At 34.6% G+C, this 19,844-nt stretch overlaps 1 protein-coding gene across 9 annotated transcripts in view; it reads right to left on the minus strand.

Annotated features, from left to right (window-relative positions):
• CASK (calcium/calmodulin dependent serine protein kinase) overlaps positions 1 to 19,844 on the minus strand; it is a 410,968-nt gene that overhangs the window by 24,785 nt on the left and 366,339 nt on the right. For 3 of the 9 annotated variants that reach the window (XM_036744927.1, XM_036744929.1, XM_036744935.1), the window contains 6 exons: positions 17,536 to 17,604; positions 16,112 to 16,147; positions 13,556 to 13,752; positions 11,078 to 11,193; positions 2,021 to 2,101; positions 1,838 to 1,918 (listed from right to left, as the gene is read on the minus strand). In XM_036744927.1, coding sequence (XP_036600822.1) covers positions 1,838 to 1,918; positions 2,021 to 2,101; positions 11,078 to 11,193; positions 13,556 to 13,752; positions 16,112 to 16,147; positions 17,536 to 17,604 — 580 coding nt within the window. The remainder of the gene's footprint in view (positions 1 to 1,837; positions 1,919 to 2,020; positions 2,102 to 11,077; positions 11,194 to 13,555; positions 13,753 to 16,111; positions 16,148 to 17,535; positions 17,605 to 19,844) is intronic. The other 6 variants (XM_036744931.1, XM_036744932.1, XM_036744928.1 and 3 more) reach the window with 5 other exon arrangements.

The raw sequence follows: 19,844 nt of genomic DNA on the forward strand, positions 1-19,844 counted from the left end.
CTTCTGTATTGTCCTTCACTGCTGTGCTTGTGATCTGTTTCCTACTTATCTATTTCCTTTCTTGTCCAGATGGTCTGTAGCATACCATGACAATACTGCTTCTTTTTTGGCCTTTACTGATCTTCATCCAAATGCTTTCCCCCAAGCTTCCCAACACTGAGTCTTGGAGTTCCCTCACATGAGTATATCTTCTTAACATAAAAAAACACACATACCCTACTCTTTTTTATTTTGAATTTGTTTGTTTTGAATAAGGTCAACCCTTTTAGAGCCATATCCCAAGCAAGGGTTTCATTCTGCCAAGTAGTTCATCTTGCATGCTACTGACCTTTTGTGCATTTTTATAGACATCGGAGGCAGGTAGGTGGTACAGTGGATGGTGTTGGACTTGGTATCAGAACACCTGTGTTCAAATCCCACCTTAGTCACTTACTGGTTGTGTGACTTTAGGCAAATATCTTCACTTGTCAGCTTCGTTTTTCTCACATGCAGAACAGGATGATAATAGCACTTACCCATGGGATTGTTGTGATGATCAAAGAGATAACGTATGTAAAGTGCTTTGCAAATCTTAAACCATACTATAAATGCTAGTTACAGGTACAGGCTGCGGGTTTTAGTGGAGTCATCAACCTCAGATTTTGTCTCTTGTGAATTTCTAGGCATACCAGTCTTTTTCCTATACTGTAACTACTGTTTATTTCCCTCTCTTTTCCTTCGTTTTCAGTTTAAAGCACTTTTGAATCCATTTACATAACTGTAGCCAACTTGTTAGGTACTCCTTCCCTGGCCTGGGGCTCATCATTCATAAGTGCTTAAACCACAATCTGTTCAGAATCCAAATCTAATTTTCAGACACCATCTTTTTAACCAGCACTTCACCCTCCCAATTTGCTTCTTTCTTCTGACGCTTCTAAGTATTCAGTTTTGCTTAAGAGTTTGTAATCTTCAGCAGTACTTTCTAGATTGCTTCTGGCAATACCATTTACAGACACAAAAATTACCAGAAGAGGGTAGTTTTCACGGAGTTTGAAAAGTGTTGGAAGATTCTTTGTCATATCCTAGATCTAGGCTTTGGGATGACTGCAATCTTCTCTCCTGTTATCAGATGTACTAACATATCCTTCAGGAGGCTGTCATTCAGTCACCACTACTCATCTTTTTCTTCCTCTAACTTTTACTGGATGATCTCTCACTTAAACCTTATGGGTACACATTTTCTTCTTCTCTTGGAGGAAAAGAAATTTCTTCGTCCTCAGAGAGGAGTCCACTCCCTCCTCCTTGGGAACAGCCTCCTATCTGTTACAAAACAAATAAAGGCCAAGTACTCCGTGCTGTTTAGATGTCACTAGAAGTGGTAAGAACAATATGGACTTTTAAAAGGTGTGTTTGCAGGGATTAGAAAACCGCAGTGATCACAACTGATGTTAGTGATGTCAATGACTGTTTCGGGAGGATTTACATAAAAGAGACTCCCCTGGTCTAGGCAGAAACAGAAAGCACAGTGTATGTCTCTGTGGTAGGACGTGGCTCTGATACTGCCTTTGGAAGACTTCCTAGGACCCTATTTATGGGAGCACAGTGAAAGCGTTTTCTTTGTCTGTTTCTCCTAATGTAAAAGTTCCACCTTCTGTAATTTACCAAATAAAGCCATTCCTGCCATCTAAGTACTCTAAGGTATCAAATAACAAATTTTGAATAAAACACATAGAAACAATTTGAATACACATCTTTCAGATTTAGTAAAATTGAAAAACAACCAAAAGAGGTGAGATGTGTTTTTAAAGGATAGAGAAGAGTTTGTACACAACTCTAGAGGAGACAGAAAATCACTTACGTGGAATAGGGTATGCAAATCTGTCTGGGTGTTTTGTAATGAGTGTGTTTTTTATGTGTCTTCTTCCAACACCATGTGCACCTATTTCATAAAACAAAAGGGGATAATGACATTTACAAACTCAAAAAAAAATCAAGAAAGTTTTGATCATTAAAACTAGCAGGTCAGTTAAGTCAAACTTACCTAGTAAGACTAGTGTTTTCCTTTTAAATGCTGGCAGTTTTACTACTTCTTCATATGTAACAAGATCTAATTGATCAAACACTAAAAGGCAAAAATTTGTGAAAACAGTTACTGAGTTAAAAAAATTCATGTAAGCTCTATATACAAACATTACTATTTTACTGTCAACATTATGGTAGTGATAGCAATTTAAAAAAAATTGAAACAAACTATACTCAGATATATCTGAAATATCTATTTTATATATATTTGCATAAGGTATTCAGAATTTTAAAAAAATAGCCACTTAAGTTTTGCAGGGAAAATATTCATTTCAGCTCTATGAAAATGTACCTTAAAATTATTGACATCCAAAGATATATTAAATACATGCACAGAAATCTGTTTCTTTGAAAGTCTTGCATGTTTCTCCATGCAATACTCATCAAATGACACAAATTCATCCAAAACTACATGCTGTTCAGATTTTTGCAATGGTAGAAAATTAGCAATACTATAAAGAAAAAAAATCTACAGATAGTAACCAACATGAATACAATATCAGCACATCTAATGTTAACTAAAAGTAGTTAAATGCCTCCTTTAGAAAATATTCTTTCTAGAGCATGATGAGAAATGAATGGAGAATCAATCTCCAACATACTGCTTTAAAACTATCAAGATGATAGCATGCAGGGTTTACACTTAAATTCAAGAGAGATACTGTGCTAGTATTAAATTCCAAACCTTTAACATGTGCATTTCACAACTACAATTTCTAGGTGTAAAATGTCAAGTTTACATATTTTTTGATTACGGTCTAGTTAAATTCCTGCATGTTAACTATTCAGCATGCAGGACCCTCAAACATGAAAGGAGTAAGATGTTTCTCCTGGATGCCATATTTTAATCCTTCTATGTTCCTATGAAAAAGATGGTGGCCACTATTTCAATACAATAAGCATTTTGAACTGAATTGAACTCAGTCATGTGGAAATAGACTGAAGGCCAAAACAACTTGAGCCTGGAAAGTTTCGCAAACTGGGAGTTCTGTCACCAGTACATTTTGAAAAGAAATATTTCTTTTAAAGAAATCTTTTTGAAGCTTTTTTTTTTCTGTTGTGAAACCAATTTTTAAACAATCAATCAAAGTTTTCTAAAAGGGGATAACCACTATTGTTATGTTAACATAATTCTATCTCCCACATTTTTTTGGAAACTGATGAAAATTTTAGATTTCATTAGGGTCTATGTTGTCTATAATATCTTCTGCATCCCTAATAGTTTATAAAATGTACCAAGAAATGAGTTTAAATTTTTCCTTTTAAAAATTTTTCTTTGATACAATCTGAATTTCGCATAAACACTTCATTTTTGAGCTGCTACTATTATTCTAACAGAATTCCAAGGAGTAAGAAAGGAACCAAGAATAACAGAGCTGATTATATGGAACAGTTTCTAGTAGTAAAAAGTCACATTGCCAAATGCAGACCTGAACTACAATTCTAATTTTAGGTCTACCACTAATAACTGGGCATCATCCTCCTCAGAGGAAAACACTTTGGAAATGCAAATTGTCAGAGGCTACAATGCAATTTAGTGGGAACCTCAAACTTGGTGTTCATGATGTTTGAAAACAGGAAAAAACCTCTGACGTTTTCATGGTGCTAGTTGATGGTAACCAGTGTTAATGCATTTTTTCCCCTAATAACACTGTACTAGGAAGGAGATAAGGGAGTCTTTGAAATCTTGTGTTTTAAAATGACTCAAAAGCTAGACAGTTTCAAGTGTTTATGATGCCATCTGCACAAAGCTCCTGATAACAAAGGAGGTATTCTCTGTTGTGAAGCTCTCTAGCAATATTCTATGGGTGGGAGAAGCATGAAGAAGAGTTACAAAAGTAAGGCTGAGGGCTTAAGGTGCTTTTGGGTATTAGTGGCTCTACATAGTTTTCAACCAAGAAAAGGCAGGACTGTGAAAGAACTATATTGACAGATTAAAGAGTCGGCTTTGAAGGCAGAGAAGTCAAGTGGGAGGATCAGATGGCAGGACACCTCAATTCTAATTTCAGCATCTGGGACAATCTATTCTATGTACAGTGCTGGCTAATTCACTTCACTTCTTTGGAAATTAATGGGGTGAACAAGGCAATCTTTAAGGTTTCTGGCAACTCTCAAGCTCTAAATTATCAAGTGAAAAATATTTAAAACTACTTAATTAAGCCTATTATTAAAAAAAGCCAGGTTTTCTGAATGGGTTAAACCAGTCCTTTTACTTTAGGTTTACTCTAATTCTATCTTCTATTCAAGAGCCCATTTAAAAACCACACAAACATACATACACACATATGCACAAATGTGTTAGATACCAACGAATAAACAGGTATGGTATATATTTGTGCCCTAACTATACACTAGCAGCAAGAGAAGGTTTTGCTCTGGTCTAAATGAGATCAATACATGGTTGTAGGGTTTCAAAACAAATGAAAAAGGACTTTTAAGTACATAAGAGATACAAGGAATACAAGGAGAGCATTTAAAGACAGAACTTTTAAAGTTTCTGTGCTGCTAGCTGATAAAGAAAGGAGTTATTAAAAGGAAATAGTAAAAAGCAAATAAAGAGGCATAGTCACTTGACGGGTTACTTACATGCACAGAGGCCATTGGGAGTAAGACAGCATGAAAAATGTACAGGGGTCATTGAGATATGGCTTGTATTATATTAGTAAAATAAAAAAATATAATATGCACAAAATAAACTTTACCATGCAATATTCTAAACACAAGGCAAATAAATCACATTAAGAAATGATAAATGCATTTCAGTAAAAGTCTGGCAATACCCTGGTATACAGCAGTCAGTATTTCTAACGCGTGGTAGCAAGCACAATTAAGCACTTCAGAAAGAGGTATTTAGAAAAGTCTTACAATTTTTCTGAGAAGGAAGAAGTGAGAAGGATTGAAACTGAAACATTAAAATATCACTGAACAACCTCTAATATTCTTGAAAATAACTGAATCAATGAAGAAAATCTCCTTTTTTAGTTCACATTAAAAGCCTGATCTAAAAGTGACTTATTGGGAGTTCTAAGCAGAGTGTCTTAGCAGATGGTCACTGCCTTTTCATAGCAAATGAGGTTTGTAATCTTTCTGGTACTGGAGAAAGTACACTTGCTTTGAACATCAAATAATAATCAAATTCATTTCCAAGGCTTCAGAAATACTGTCCAATACAGTTCGCTCATAACATTACTAATGCCTGGCATGTTACTCAAACCTAGTCACTTCTTTTAAATATTTAGAAAATCATTTTCCAACCGACTCTTTTCCATAAGAAAACAATTTCAATATTCATTTTTATTTCAGGAGGCAAAAGTTAAAAATATCCTCAAATATTATATGTAAACTTGCAATTTAAGAAGGCCTTGCATATTAAAATCAGAGGAAATATACTGTGTATAATTCAGTGACATTCCAGATGTGTGGAATTTCCTTTGCATTTGATTGAGACAAAGATGGAGATGGTTTACTTGGGGAGCCTCTACCACTGCTTCACACAGGGGTTTCTGAAACTAACCTCTGGGTGCTCTGATAATGCTATTAGTTCAGATAACTTCAGAATTTGACACTGATAGGATCTTCTATTATTTGCATACAAGGAACAAGAAAACATCCTCTTTTAATCCAGTGACCATCTCATTTAGTGATGGTGGGGCTAAAATAACAGCTGATGTCTCAAAAAGCTTCTTGAAAAAAACCCCATAGAAACCCACTGGACTTTGGACTTTTAATTTTATTGGCAATCAGTTAGTTCAGTCAGTTTAAATTTTGCTGCTCAAGAGTATGTTACGTCTTGTAAAAGTATCTGCTAGGTTAATAACACCTCTTTATATAGATAGCTTATTAGGATAAAGTTTAATATACGCAGGAAGTCTCATTCTGCTAACAACAGAACATCTGATACATTCTTGATTTGCCTTGACAGCATCACCTCTTGGAATGTTAAAGAATTAATGAGAATCTGGTTTCTGAATCTCTGGGATTTAACTATGAGCCACAAGGAAAAATTTGGTGGGAAAGAAAAAGATAGGAACTTTGGAAGAATGTGATGATGTTCTTAGACTTCCTAATGGAGGAAGAAAGAAAGGCTAAGCATTCTCAGGTCTGGGACTTTGACTTTGGGGGAGACAGGTTTCAGCAAGTTTAGAAAAAAGACTGACTAGCTTGTTTGTGCACAGTCACCTGCATGTTGTCTCCCTGATTAGACTCTGGTATCTTTTTGGTCTTTCTTTGTATCCTCATTGCTGAGCACATAGGGCTTGTGGCTAATAAATGCTTACTGTCTGACTGAGACTCTAAATGGGATGGTTTGAGAAGGATGTGCAGTCTTAGAAGACATGCTTATGACAATACATTCAAAACATGGATCCTGAAAAGAAAGAAAGAGGTGATTCAACAGAAGATGCCAACGAGGAGGTTGTGCAGAAAGCACTTGAGTGAGGTAAAATAAAAAAAAAAGACACTAAGATCTACATCAGGAAGGGGAGAATAATCTTGACGTTTGTGGAAAAGAGGAAGAACAATGCAAACCTACTTCTGGAGGATGTTTTTTTAAAGAAGGCACAGGCTCACTGTGTGGGGCAGATGCTGCAATGTTTACAGATGATGGAGAATGAGCAGAATCACTTGAGACTATTTTGTTTTACCTTTTCTTTCAGAAAGAATGATCTTTAAATGCAAAGGTTAGAAAAAACATGGCTAAGATAAAAATGAAGGCCCAGGAAATAGAAAGAGATGGTAAGATGACATCTAACTGCTTTAAATTAGTTCAGATCAACTATGTCTCAAGGTCCTGAAAGAATTAAGATGAGACTGCTGAGGTGCTGCTAGTAATCTCAGATAAACTGTGGAAAACAAGAAACATGTTGGAAGATCAGAGACAAGAAAATGTAGCAATATTCATAAGAGTGAAAAAACCTCTGGATTTTGAAAACTACAGACCAGTAAATTTGACATAGATCCCCAGGAAAATTCTAGAATGGGTTATTGAGCAAATCGTATGTGAGCGCTTACAAAGGGAAGAAATGGTCACCAAGAACCAGCATGCATTCTCTCACGGCGCTGAGAAAACCCAATGTTCTTTCTGTTAGATTAGCAGATGAAGGGAGAATTACAGCGAAGAGCAGCTGAATTGTGACGACTGATAAACTTGATAAAGCTTCTGATTCTATCTGTGTGGATGAAAGAAACCTGGATTTCATGATATCACTGTCAGAGTCACAGATCATTATGCTGATTAGTGGGAACCTGGAGCAGTGTCTGAGGGGCCTGCTTCACATAAGCGTCTGGAGTTGGCTCTGTCCTAATACGCGGAATGGCAGAATCAGCACTCTGAGTGGAAACGCTAGGTCAACGTTCAGAAATAAAAATTTAATGAAGATATAAATTTATGCATATAGGAAAAAAATTCACTATATGTATAAGTATAGAATAGGAGAAATGTGGCTTAAACAGCAATTTTGAAATCTGGAGTTATGCTAAAATATATCTAGGGATTTAATTGATTACAAACTCAACATGAGACAACAGTCTGACACAGCTGCTCAAAAAGTTGGATTAATCTTAGGGTGAATCTATGTAAGTACAGGATATAAGGGGATAACAATTGTCAGAGCACATCTAGAGTGTTATCTTCATTTTCAGATGATAGGCATTTCAGGAAGGAATTGGACAAATCGGTATGCACTTTGAAGAGGGTGTCAAGATGATGAAATACCTCAAAATAACCTCTGGAAATGAACACTTCAAGTCTATGAGATGAGAAAACTTAGAGGGACATGGTGGTTGCCCTCTAATATTTTAAAAGCTGTTGTTGGGGATGGGGTGGGGGATTAGATGGCTTCTGTGGTCCTTTCTAGCACTAGATCAATGATTCTATAAAATCCTAGAAGATGGCTCATATGGAACTACATTTTATATGACTTTACATGTATGACTGATATAGTGCTTGCCTTCTTAATGGGCAGGTTAGGGGCTAGAGGGAAGAAGAGAACTTAAAACTCAAAGTTAAAAAAAAATGTTAAAAAATAATAAATTTTAAAAATGCAAAAAAAGGAGGAGCAAGAAGAGGAGGAAAAGGATAAGAAAAAATCTGCACGGATCCAGAGGGATCAATGATCAATAGGTAGGAGTTATAGGGAAGCAGATTTTCAATATAACCTTCTAATAGATACTTACCAATGAAGTGGGAGGCCTTGGAGGGAATGAATTTTTTCAAAGGCATTTTCCTCACCTGAGAAGTGGTGCAATTAATGTCCCAGTTTTACAAATGAGGAAACTATGTCTGATGTTAAATGATTTTCCAGAATCATACTATTATTAATTGTTCAGTGTTATAATACAATTTAAGTCTTTAGGGATCTGTTCTCTACACCAGTGGTGTTAAACTCCAAAACTCCCCCCAAAACCCAGAACCATGAGGGCTACACATCAACTTAGAAAACTATACGTTGACATTCATTATCTATATTTTACCATATTTAAAAAAAATTGTTAAAACATTTTCCAATTATATTTTCATCTGGCTGAGGCTGCGCTTGGGAGTTTTCAAGGCTTTAAGTATGACATCTCTGTTCTACACCATTTTGTTTCATATCAAAACAGTGTTCTAACAGAATTTGGATGAGTACAAATCCTAGATGTTGCAAAGAGGTTCAGAACACTTTCCTTAGGACAATCCTGTGAAACAGAGAGAGTATTTTCCCCATTTTATAAACGAGGAAAGTGAGATTCAGAGAATTTGTGGTTTGCTCAAGGTCACACAGATAGTAAATGGCAGATATGGAAGCAGAACCCACATCTTCTTATGCCAAGTCTTTCCAATAAAGTGCTATACAAATTTAAGTTATTATCATTATGCTTATTGGGTAATATGCTGGACCAGACAGCTGAAAGGTGGCTTTTAGATCTGAGATTATAGAAATCTTTAATAGTCTATAATTAAAAAGAAACTCCTCAGTAAGAGAATAGTCTCACACATCTATATCTCAAGACTCAACCTAACCTTGGGTCTGGCTTTGAAGGTGTTCTTCTGCCACCATCTCACCTCCCTGGGGCCTTCAGCAGTTTCATCTATTTTCAGGGGTGAGGAAAGGTGTGTCTCTACTCTCTGTCACAACAAGATTGCTAGGGAGGAGGTTAGTAAACAGGGGAAGGGTAGCACAGGAGGAAGGGAAAGTTTCTGGCTGTTTTATCTTTCATTAAAATGATGTTTCACAACTGGCAACAGAACACTCTAAACAATTTAAAAATTGTGGAGTTAAGACTTTTCAATCCATATTTAACTTAATTTCATGTTTTTATTTTTTTCTTATATCCTGGATTTGAGAACACTTGGCAATCTAATACTACACTGCATACAACCTTCATCTGTCGTGCATTTAACTATGTGAACTGAAGATGAATTGACAATGCTAAATAGCAACTTCCTTGCTTTCTAAATAAATCACAATGTTATTTTAATAAAATTTTGCATTTAAATTGTTTTTAAGCATTACAATGTAACTTTTAAAAATTACTAGTTTCAAAATTGTCCCTTGTGAACTGCTAAAAAGTCTATGAAAATTGAGTCAACAATAGATTTAGCAATATCACTGGTAGTTTGAGTCAAATACTCCACTGAAACAAACTGACTTTTTGATTCTTTAGGACTCCAACTAACACTACTCGAATGTTTAAAATGAAGAGAGATTAGATTATATTCATTCTGTCTTGTAATATTGCTATGTAATATAATGCAATCAAATCCAAGGTAGGAACTTCTGCGCTGTATGCAGCAGCTAGCTGCAATCCATTCTATTATCAGGAAGACTCACACACCTAGCAAAAGGTAGCTGCTTAACAAATGGTGAAGTGAATTGTTGAAAATAATCAATGCAGGGTGGCTAAAGTAAAGGAAAAAATTTCAAATTTGAAATTAATTTATGTAGGCATATTTATTACACATGCTATGCCCAATGGTCATTGCTGATTTCTGAATAAGAAATAAACTCTTAAGAATCCTTAATAATTTTCCTTGCTGAATAAGTATTATGGAACAACACATTATATTTCAACAGAGCAAAATACAGTTAATATCCCATCAAGCGCCAGAAACACTGTATTCTTATGGAAAAGGATTATTAGAGTCACTTAGGTTTTAATGTTGTACATTTAATATGTAAGACAATTTCTGAAACCTTGGGAAAAAATCTTATGTCAACATCAATTCCTCATAACAATTTCCTTCTTAGAGAGGGTTATGAATACACAAGAACTGAAAACAAAATAAATTCCATTCTTTAGGTCATTTTGCACTTTTCTTTCTGTCATTGTAATGGAAATTCAATTATTGTGCTATAATCAAACATATTTATTTTAGTTGCAAATCTGGACACATACATAAGTCTAAAAAGCTGAAAGTTTCATGTAATCCTATATAATAGACAACTACTATACTGAAGGGAGGGCTTGGAAAGTACTCTAGTGTTTCTTAAAGCAATGAAGGACTACAGAAAAACAAGTCAACCTAACACAATCGGCTTTAAAAGAAGTGCTCCTTCAAAATGGAAACCAAACTTTCAGGGGTATGAGACTGAATATTGTGGAGCTCACTTTCTCCCATATATACTAAGTACTTCAATAAAATCAAAGGACAAGAGTGATCTATACAGAAGAACCAGCGGACTGGGACACTGAAAGAATGGCTTCTTTTGGAGGGGATATTTCCAAGAAGTGGGCTAATCTGAAAGGAAGGATTCAGACTACTACATTTACCTGGCTATGGTGTAGTTTGATTAATATTTACAAAGAATATGACTGCTGTGACAGTCCCTTACACAAAGTGGTATTTTTCTTCAATGAAGATAAATGAGATTTTTCCACATAACTGGAAAATATAAGTGGACACAAGTTTTCTGAAAAATGGCCTAACATCCCGCATGAGGCATTTTAGTTATCTGGGCTGGGATTGAAAAATTTCATTTAATCTGGATAAAGTGACATTTGACACAATTTTAGTGATAGCTGCCATCTTTCCTACCTGCATTGTGCTTTGCTAAATATTTATCTTTGTACTGCTTCTTCTTCTTTCCAAACCAAGTACAGCTAGCTTGCTGCTCCTGTTTGGTCTTCTCCATGGCAATACAAGCTACTCTCCTGGCACAGAAAGAGAAAGAAAATTTAGTATATACGCTTATCTTGGCATAAGCACTGCTGAAAAGATAAAAAGATATTATTTAAGGGTATATGACATGCTGGTATTTATTTTCTGTGTAAAATCAAATTAAAACTAAAAATCATTTAGTCATAGAATTAAATTATCTTACCTGTAGTTTAAATAATTAAAAAATAATTTAGAAGATACAAGATATATTCTATGGAAGTTTCCTAGTTACGTTTTTAGCCTAGCTAATATTAAAAAAGTGTGAATGTCCTCAGGAGAGAAGACTCGAAGTATGTACTGTAACATGAGGAATCATACATGACCTGGAATAAAAATTTTCTGTAACTTATCCATGAAGTGGATAACTGCGTATTAACAGTTTTCTGTTAGAGTTCTTCACATGTTAACACATGGCTGATAACTACATATAGACATTCCAGTAGGCATTAATATTTTTCCCACATATTGAGTTTGTGGGGCTAACTGCATTTCAGGAAAACCTGCAGAATTACATATTTAATTGAAGGACTGGGCAAACCGTGTAGCGCTGTCCATTTATGCAGGGTCCTATAAGTTACAACTAGAGTATGGCTCATGAACTCCAAGTTTTCAGGTCTTGAGTTCTTTCAAAAATCAGATTTAGATCCCAAAAGAAATTGCTCACAGCTCCACACTTCCAAAGTACTATATGGTTTGAATTTAAGATATCTCTTAACATGGGATGCCTCTATAAAATGGGATCCTTTGAAAGAAAAATATAAACAGGGATATACCCAAAAATGACAATTATGGCCCACAGTCACTTGGTCTTAACAGGGAAACTGAACATTTGCTCAATAGATTATAGTTATGCTCATAATATAATCAGTAATTTCTACTGTCCACTTGTATTGAAAATAAGAATACCCACATATGGATCTTTTCTAGAATATAAAAAAAACCCTAAGGTTTTACTGTACAAAATGTATAACATTTATGCTCTAATAGAACTTCCAGTGGAAAAGTGTTTCTTACATAGTATCTTTGTCAGAGACTGTTCTTTAATTCCTTAAAAATACCTCAAAAGCAGACATGTTAGCAGTGCCCAAAGAGGCTTTTTTTAAGGCTTTAAGAAAAAGAGATTTCATGAAACTATAAACTATTATCATTAATGAAAATAGTTGCTATCAGGGCACTTAAAGACAGCGTAACACTGTTTAGGTGAATGATCTGACTGGCAGAAAAATGTTTGGAGCCCACAGAATGATTTAATATTATGCTTATGATATGACATTTTAAAAAAAATTTTCACAAATGTGGGTAGCAGTAATAGCATGACTAACGCACCTAATTAGAAACCATGTTCATAGATACCATGTGCATGATTTCATTTATATTCCTGCAAGTGGAGCTGCTAATACTGCCATTACATTTGGCTATGAAAAATCTATAAGGGAGATTCACGTTACAGAGAAAGTGAAGAGTTGTTCAATTACCTGGGAACCACAATATTGTCAAATGAACCAACTCATCAAAAAATGACTGAGTACTTTCCGGGACTGTGAACAGACTTGGAGCAAGAAGAGCAGGAGATGATTAAAGATGACTAGGGACAGACCTCTTTGCAACAGCTTAACCATGCTCATACAATCCTCTTAGGCAAGTGTAAAAAGGTTCAAATCTTTTTTAGGAGGGGAAATCTGAGAAACACTAAATTATCTTTTTACCTGCAATTTATTGGCAGAGTGCAGCAGGACAAATGCAGGTAAAGCTAGCAGAATTTTTCAAAGACGTATTAGTTAGGTAACATGCACTACTTAAACAGGTAACAACGGTAACAACAGACTGCGTGTGGAGTCTGCATTTTACACTGTTAGTCTTCATTTTGCAGATTTAAGAATATATAAAAACTAAAAATTCGCTTTGTTTATCCAGTTCTTCATTGTCAATAATTTTAATACTTTTCCATACAAAATATATTTTTTGAGAAAACTGGTAATCACAAAGAAAATAATTTGATTATCCTGAAGACAAAATATATTTTAAACCTAAACATTTTGAATGACCTAGACTCAATGAACATGTGGTTTTTTAAGGAGGGGGAACAGGAAAGGGAAGCACTGTTCAATTTTAGGGTCTATAATAAGTGGTCAAAAATTTTTTAAGATAGCCATAAAAGTGATGTATTCTCCAGTTCGTCTGTAAGGGACTGATATGATGCTGCTGATACGGATTCCTTAAATTCTTAACCTAAACCTTTTTTGGCCAGGGAAGCAAAAGTACATATAACCACACATGTTATATAGTAAATCAAATTTACAAATGGGACCAAACATGAAACATATGGCTTTCTTTGAACAGAAAACAAATGCATACCATTCTTGAAGTTCCGGAGAAGGAATGAGACCTGCAGTACCGTTTTTGGAGTTCTCCAGTTTACCCTGCCACCAATTGTGGTCATCTTTACTAATAATCTGGATAATGTCACCGACTCTAAATCGGATACCAGCTTCCTTGCAGGGGATGAGGTCATCCTTTGCTGGGTCATATTCAAATTGTGCTCTTACATAGATCTACAAAATAAGATTTTGTAAGAAAGGGTGCCACAGAATATCCTTTTAGTAATCACATAACACTTAAAAAACAAAAAGAAACTAAAAAGATGAAAGTAAAAATGACAGATGAAAATGAAGAACAGAAAACATCTAAAACCAGAAATTAGGTAGCACTGTTATAATATGGATGATCAGGACCTGATTACCCCTATTACATTATCTTTAATACCTAAAGGTTCAAAACTAGCAAATATAAACTTTCTCAATTTAATGCTGCTATTATGTTTTATAATCATTTAACCATTCAGGGTTAATGAAAGTTTTCCTTTATTGAAAATTTGATTTGTGCATTACCCTTTACAGAATAAGTCTTAAGTTATGGGGAGGACAGTTTTTAAATACTTAGGATTTTTAATGTTTAGCATTAAACCTGTCACTTTTAAACCTAAATATATTTTAATGATACTAATATTAAAACAAATGATAACACTCCTTAGCAATATTCACTTTCCCCGTATACTCTGAAGTTCAATTCATCTTACAAAGGAGCAGGAATTATAGGCTCTAATGACATCGGAATTGGAAGTGTCTCCAAATATTAAAGTTAAACATAAATATAATTCAAGGTGAGGGTCCTTGTAGTATTTTGCTTTTTTGGTGGGTAGACAGATTTTTCTTAGTTTTCTCTTTTTTGATGTGCCAATGCCACCCTGGAAGCATCCCTTAGGCTATATAGCTCAAGAGTTGAGTTTCTAATGCATGCGGGAACTATGGAAGGTAGCATGATACTGTGAAAAATTAGACTGACATGGAGTGCTAATCCTAATTTTGAACCCTGAATCTGCAACTTGTTAGTTGTGTCACCTTGGACAAGTCATTTACCCACTTTGGGTCTTGACTTCATTATCTGTAAAAAAAGGTGTTTCACTGTATTACTTCTAAGGGGATTACAGGGATGGGTTTATCTAGTGAACACAGTTAAGTAGACAACACATGTGGCCAGCATTTTAGAAATAGAAAAATATATAAGAAATTTTTGTTGTTGTTCAGTTGTGTCCAACTCTTCATGACCCCATTTTGGGGTTTTCTTGGCAAAGATACTAGAGTGGTTTGCCATTTCCTTCTCCAGCTCATTTCATACATGAGGAACTGAAGCAAACAGGGTTAAGAGACTTGCCCAGGATCACACCGCTAGTAAAGTGAATGAGGCTAGTTTTCAACTCAGGAAGATTAGTCTTCCTGACTCCAGGCTCAATGCTATATTCACTCTGGCACCTAGCTGCCCAATCACTGTAATTACATGGTCGGCATATGAGATGGGTGCACAACGACAACTTTTCCCTAGGGATGTTAAAATGCAAGTACTTCAAGTTAGGTAACAGAATTAATTAGAAAAGGAATTAATCAGAAAAATAAATTCTAGGATTCAAGTACTGATAAAACTACTCTCTAAGGATACTTTATAAAGGGTCAGTTTCAGAGCATTTTATTAAGAAGATGAAGTCTTTAAGATAAAAATATTTACATGATTACAACATGGGTGAAATGCCAGTTTTCAATTTATATGAAACATTTTTATAATTCCATTATTTAATACTAAATCTCAAATGAAAATCCAACAAAGCTGTAACTTGGGTAATGACACCAAAATGTTAATGGTTAGGTCACTGTAAAACCAATCTGACTATTTCATGATTTTAAAAGTCTGCTTCTCAGAAATTCAGCCTGTAAAAATAGCCAAACTCTACATCTATACTTAAAACCCTGTGCTCTTTTAAGTGTCGGCAATTGGAAAATGGTTTTCCTGGTGGTAAGCACTAGGAACAGCATATTTTGGGCATTTGTCATGATTGTAAAACTGTTAACGCAGACAATTTTGAATCTTTGTCCTAATGACTCTGGCCTAGTAAAGAAGCTGGGATGTCTTTCATTCTTAATTTTATTTTCCATTTCCAAAGGGCTTTTAAAATCCCCTTTTAAACTTAAGAAAACAACTTTTAGGTTTCAATCAATAAATGCTTTAGTAATTTCCTGCGCTTAGCTTAGTGTTTTCAGTCTTATACAATGTTTACTACTGGGTTCAAACAAAGGGTTTAGTTTCATTTCCACCTCGAAAGTCAATATACAAGGCTGAATTCTTAATCAGAAATACCAAATGTCAGGTTGAAATTACAATAACAATCACAGTTACATATATGTACAAAGAACTCATGTAAAGAATTAGTCATGTATCATGTGTTAAAATGAAATGACACCAGCTTTCAAAGCTGAAATGTTATAGACCAATACGCAAAGGGTATGGGATGGAAAAGAATAAGAAGGGACTGGCTATTAGCAACTAAATTTAGGAAAGTTTCTACAGAGGATGTCTATTCACCTGTCGTCCTTTTGGTTGGGTAGTTGATGGCAAGTCCTGTAGAATAAAGCCAACCCAGGTGAAAATTTTTCATTTTACTTTTCAAGAGCACAAGGCAATTTGTGTGTTCTGTTAGTTATAAAATGGTAAAACACAAGCCAGATTTATATTTGAAATATGAAGTATTTCTCAGAAACACTTTAATTAATGAAGAAATAAAACCCAGGCCATTTAGCAGCAAGCTTGAAGAAAGCAGGTAAGTTTAAGCAGACAGAAAATGTGCTTTTAGGAAAAATTCAGCATCTTCAACACAAAAGCACCTGCAACTGAAATTCCACCTCCCCCCTTGGATAAAAATTAAAAAATAAGAAATAAAAGGAAAGATTATTGCCCTTTTCAACTCAGTAATGGTAATCTATTGGATTTTAAGATATCTACATTAATTTTTATAATCTGAAAGGTATTAAATATTAGATGTGCCATAAATTATTGCATAGTCTATGTTTATTTTGAAAGTTCAAAAAAGTTGACAAAATTTTAATTATCTTCCATAATTCTCTTTTTTTCATGATGCCTTAGTATGAATACCATGCAACTAAGATTATTTCTAAATTGTCATTTTATTTTATACAGCTGTTGACATATCTGAGGACATTTAAACTGCATTACTGGAGTGCTAAATATTCAGAACCAGATGAATGGTAGCAACAACACTATTATATAAGGTATGTGCTGCCACCTAAAATTACTTTATACTTTAAAGTACTTAATAAAAACCATTCAAAATTTTATGAGAGTTTTTTTTAAAGAAAAACTAAATACTACAGTATCTCTGTTCCCCAAGTTCACATGGAATATAAAGTACTTTGTGTTAAAGATGTGATGATAGCTTGGTTTACAGTGCAATCTGAAGCCAACTCCTTTTGCTTTTCATATCCAGGCAAGGCTCATAGTTCACAAAAATTGTGCATGTATCACAGCAGCAGAGGGCACACCAATTCGTAAACTTAGATAGCGGAAACTAATACACATTGTGAATTATCTTTCAAAGAGTAAAACTTCAAAATATGAGAACACCCAAAAATTTCTGCTCTGCAACGCACTTGTTTTTTTACTTGTTTAAAAAAAACTGAAAAAATTAAAAAGCCTTTGCTTAGGTTTCAGAAAAACAATACCAGGGGGTAGGCTGGGAACATTTTTGGAACATCTACAACTGGGGTGCATTATAGTTCTTTGAATTTAGCTCATTACAGAGTCTTTTTTTTTTTTAAAGTGAGAAGAAAATGATGAAACATTTTCCAGGAGAAAACCATGTTGGAGTTGTCGCGGCCCTTGTACATTAGCAGAAGGACAATATTCCCACTGAACACATATGACTAGAACAGTGAGCAGGTGAGCACCAACAAAACGTTCACACTTTGGCTGTGTGTAACTAGAGGTCTTACCGAAACAGAATTGTTGGTGCTGCTATGACCATTAGCTGGGGACTGTCTGGAGGTAGAGGGGGAATCTCTCTGAAATAAGACACAAGGTTCATTAACACAACACTATCACAGGAGCACATATAATTACATCAACAGTTACAACCACAACCTGACAACCATTTTTGGGAAGTTTTAGCTACAGCATTTCCACAGAGATTTGCATAACTTTGTAGAAGCATGGACTGATGTTGCAAAAATGAAGATTACAAATTTTTCAAATAAATGAAGACTTCATTCATTAACCCACTAGTTTTATTCTTCAACATTCTGTAACATTTGATTTCCTTAACAGATATCCAGGAAAGTGACAGAGATTAAAATCCCAACAAGCGCAATTGAAAAGCAAACCTGACTGTATGACTGTTGTGCTAAGGATGTTAAATATGATGAGCTAATGCATTAAGAAGGACTTTGCATGAGTATTTCTAAATTTTGAGATGCTTCAGTGTCGAGGCATGCCAACTCCTGAAATGTTCTGAACTTGGAAAATAGTGGCAATGTTTCAACTTGCTCAGAATCTCTCTCAAACATGATGCTAATTTTTACAAGTAAATAAGAGTAAAGAGAAGTAGGAGCCCTCTTTTAAATGTTCGCTTGTTGCTAAAGTTCCCAGAAGTAAAATTTACTTATGCTAATACTGCTTTGTCCTATTGCTCACACTTACAATCAAAGTTATCACACTTAGAATTATTCTCAGGCCTTTTCCTGCTTATTTTACAGACAATGGTTTTCTTGAACACCAAATGAAATAGAAGAGAATAAATCAAGTGGAGGAAAAAATCATTAAATGAATCTGTTTTGTTACCAGTTTTCTTTAATGCTCTTGGCAATGAAAAGTTAGCACATTTCATATTTGAGAATATTTCAAAGATAATTTTTGTCACTTTTTAAAAGGAAGAAGTACCAAACCTTCTATAGAATCCCTACTCAGACACATACACTAAAAATTGTGTGTGTGTGTGTGCGCGCGCGTGCGTGCGTTTGGAGAGAGGAAAAGTGGTGGCAGGAGAGAGAGGCTGTGTGCCAAAAGGAATGGGTCTCTAAGTAAGAAGCCTTTTTTCTTAGAGGTCCAGAATTTTAAACTTATGACACCTATTGTTGTATCCCAGTGGCAATGGACATAAAACCTCCAAACTTTAATCATATTAAAGTACCAATTAAAAGTATCTTTTCATGAACACTTTAGCTTCTCTAGAATATTTAAAATTACTTACATTTTTCACTTTTTCCACCCATCCGCAGTTTTACATAGAATCCTGGATTTGTTTTTAATCTTTAGGGATATACCCTTAATTGAAGTTCCAAGAGCAGCCACCACGAGGAGCTCAAGACCTAATATGGTAGAACCTATACTAGATCTGCTACTAATAAATGTGTTTATGGCTCACTGAAATCTACAAAAAAAAGATACACTCTCTATATAATTTCTTTTAGATACCTTGGAGTAAAATATTAAGTCCTTTGACTTTTCTCTTCTGTAGTTTATAGGATTTAATAGAAAAAAACAGAAATAACATATTATTCCCTCAAATTCCCTTGTACAAATTCAATTTTCCAAATAACCTCCAATAAGTTGACCATTTAAAAATTAACTTCATGGATGCACACTTTATACCAATGCACATATATATTTACAATTTTTTTAAAAAAAATCCCAGTGTGAAGGAGTATTAGTCAAACTAAATGAATGTGTAGTATGAAAGATTGGTACCATTTACATTATATTTACATAATTTATGTCACCCTATATTCCTAAATATGAAAAACATTCTAAAAGTTAAGCTTCTCATTTTATTCAATAACTAGACTAACACTAGATTAATATCATACATGGGAACTACTTTGGCAAATTTAATTTTTCATAAACATTATAAAGCTAACTTTTAAACAAATCCATAAAAGAGCTACAGGTATCTATCTTCAATAGTTTTAAGTCATCAATTCACTATTATATATGCAAACTATTCAATAAGAATCATCACAATTATTTGAATAAAACTCCTGAAACTGAAACAGGATCTCAAGTCAACCCTTTACATTACGAGATCACTTCTCACTTTCTTGGAAAGAAGAACTATTTGTGAGTATTTAACAAGGAAGTAAAAAGTTCTTCCTGGAAATATTACTGCAATTATGATCTTATTTCTTTCTCTGAGAGTCTATCTTTTCTTCCAAAAGCACTAAATCATTACATAAGGACTCTCTCCCTTCAGTTTAGATTTTAGGTTGCAAAGCATTAGTCAAGGTGCTGACGAAATCCATATGGAGCT

This window comes from Trichosurus vulpecula, chromosome 2 (assembly GCF_011100635.1).
Source record: "Trichosurus vulpecula isolate mTriVul1 chromosome 2, mTriVul1.pri, whole genome shotgun sequence".
NCBI lineage: Eukaryota > Metazoa > Chordata > Mammalia > Diprotodontia > Phalangeridae > Trichosurus > Trichosurus vulpecula.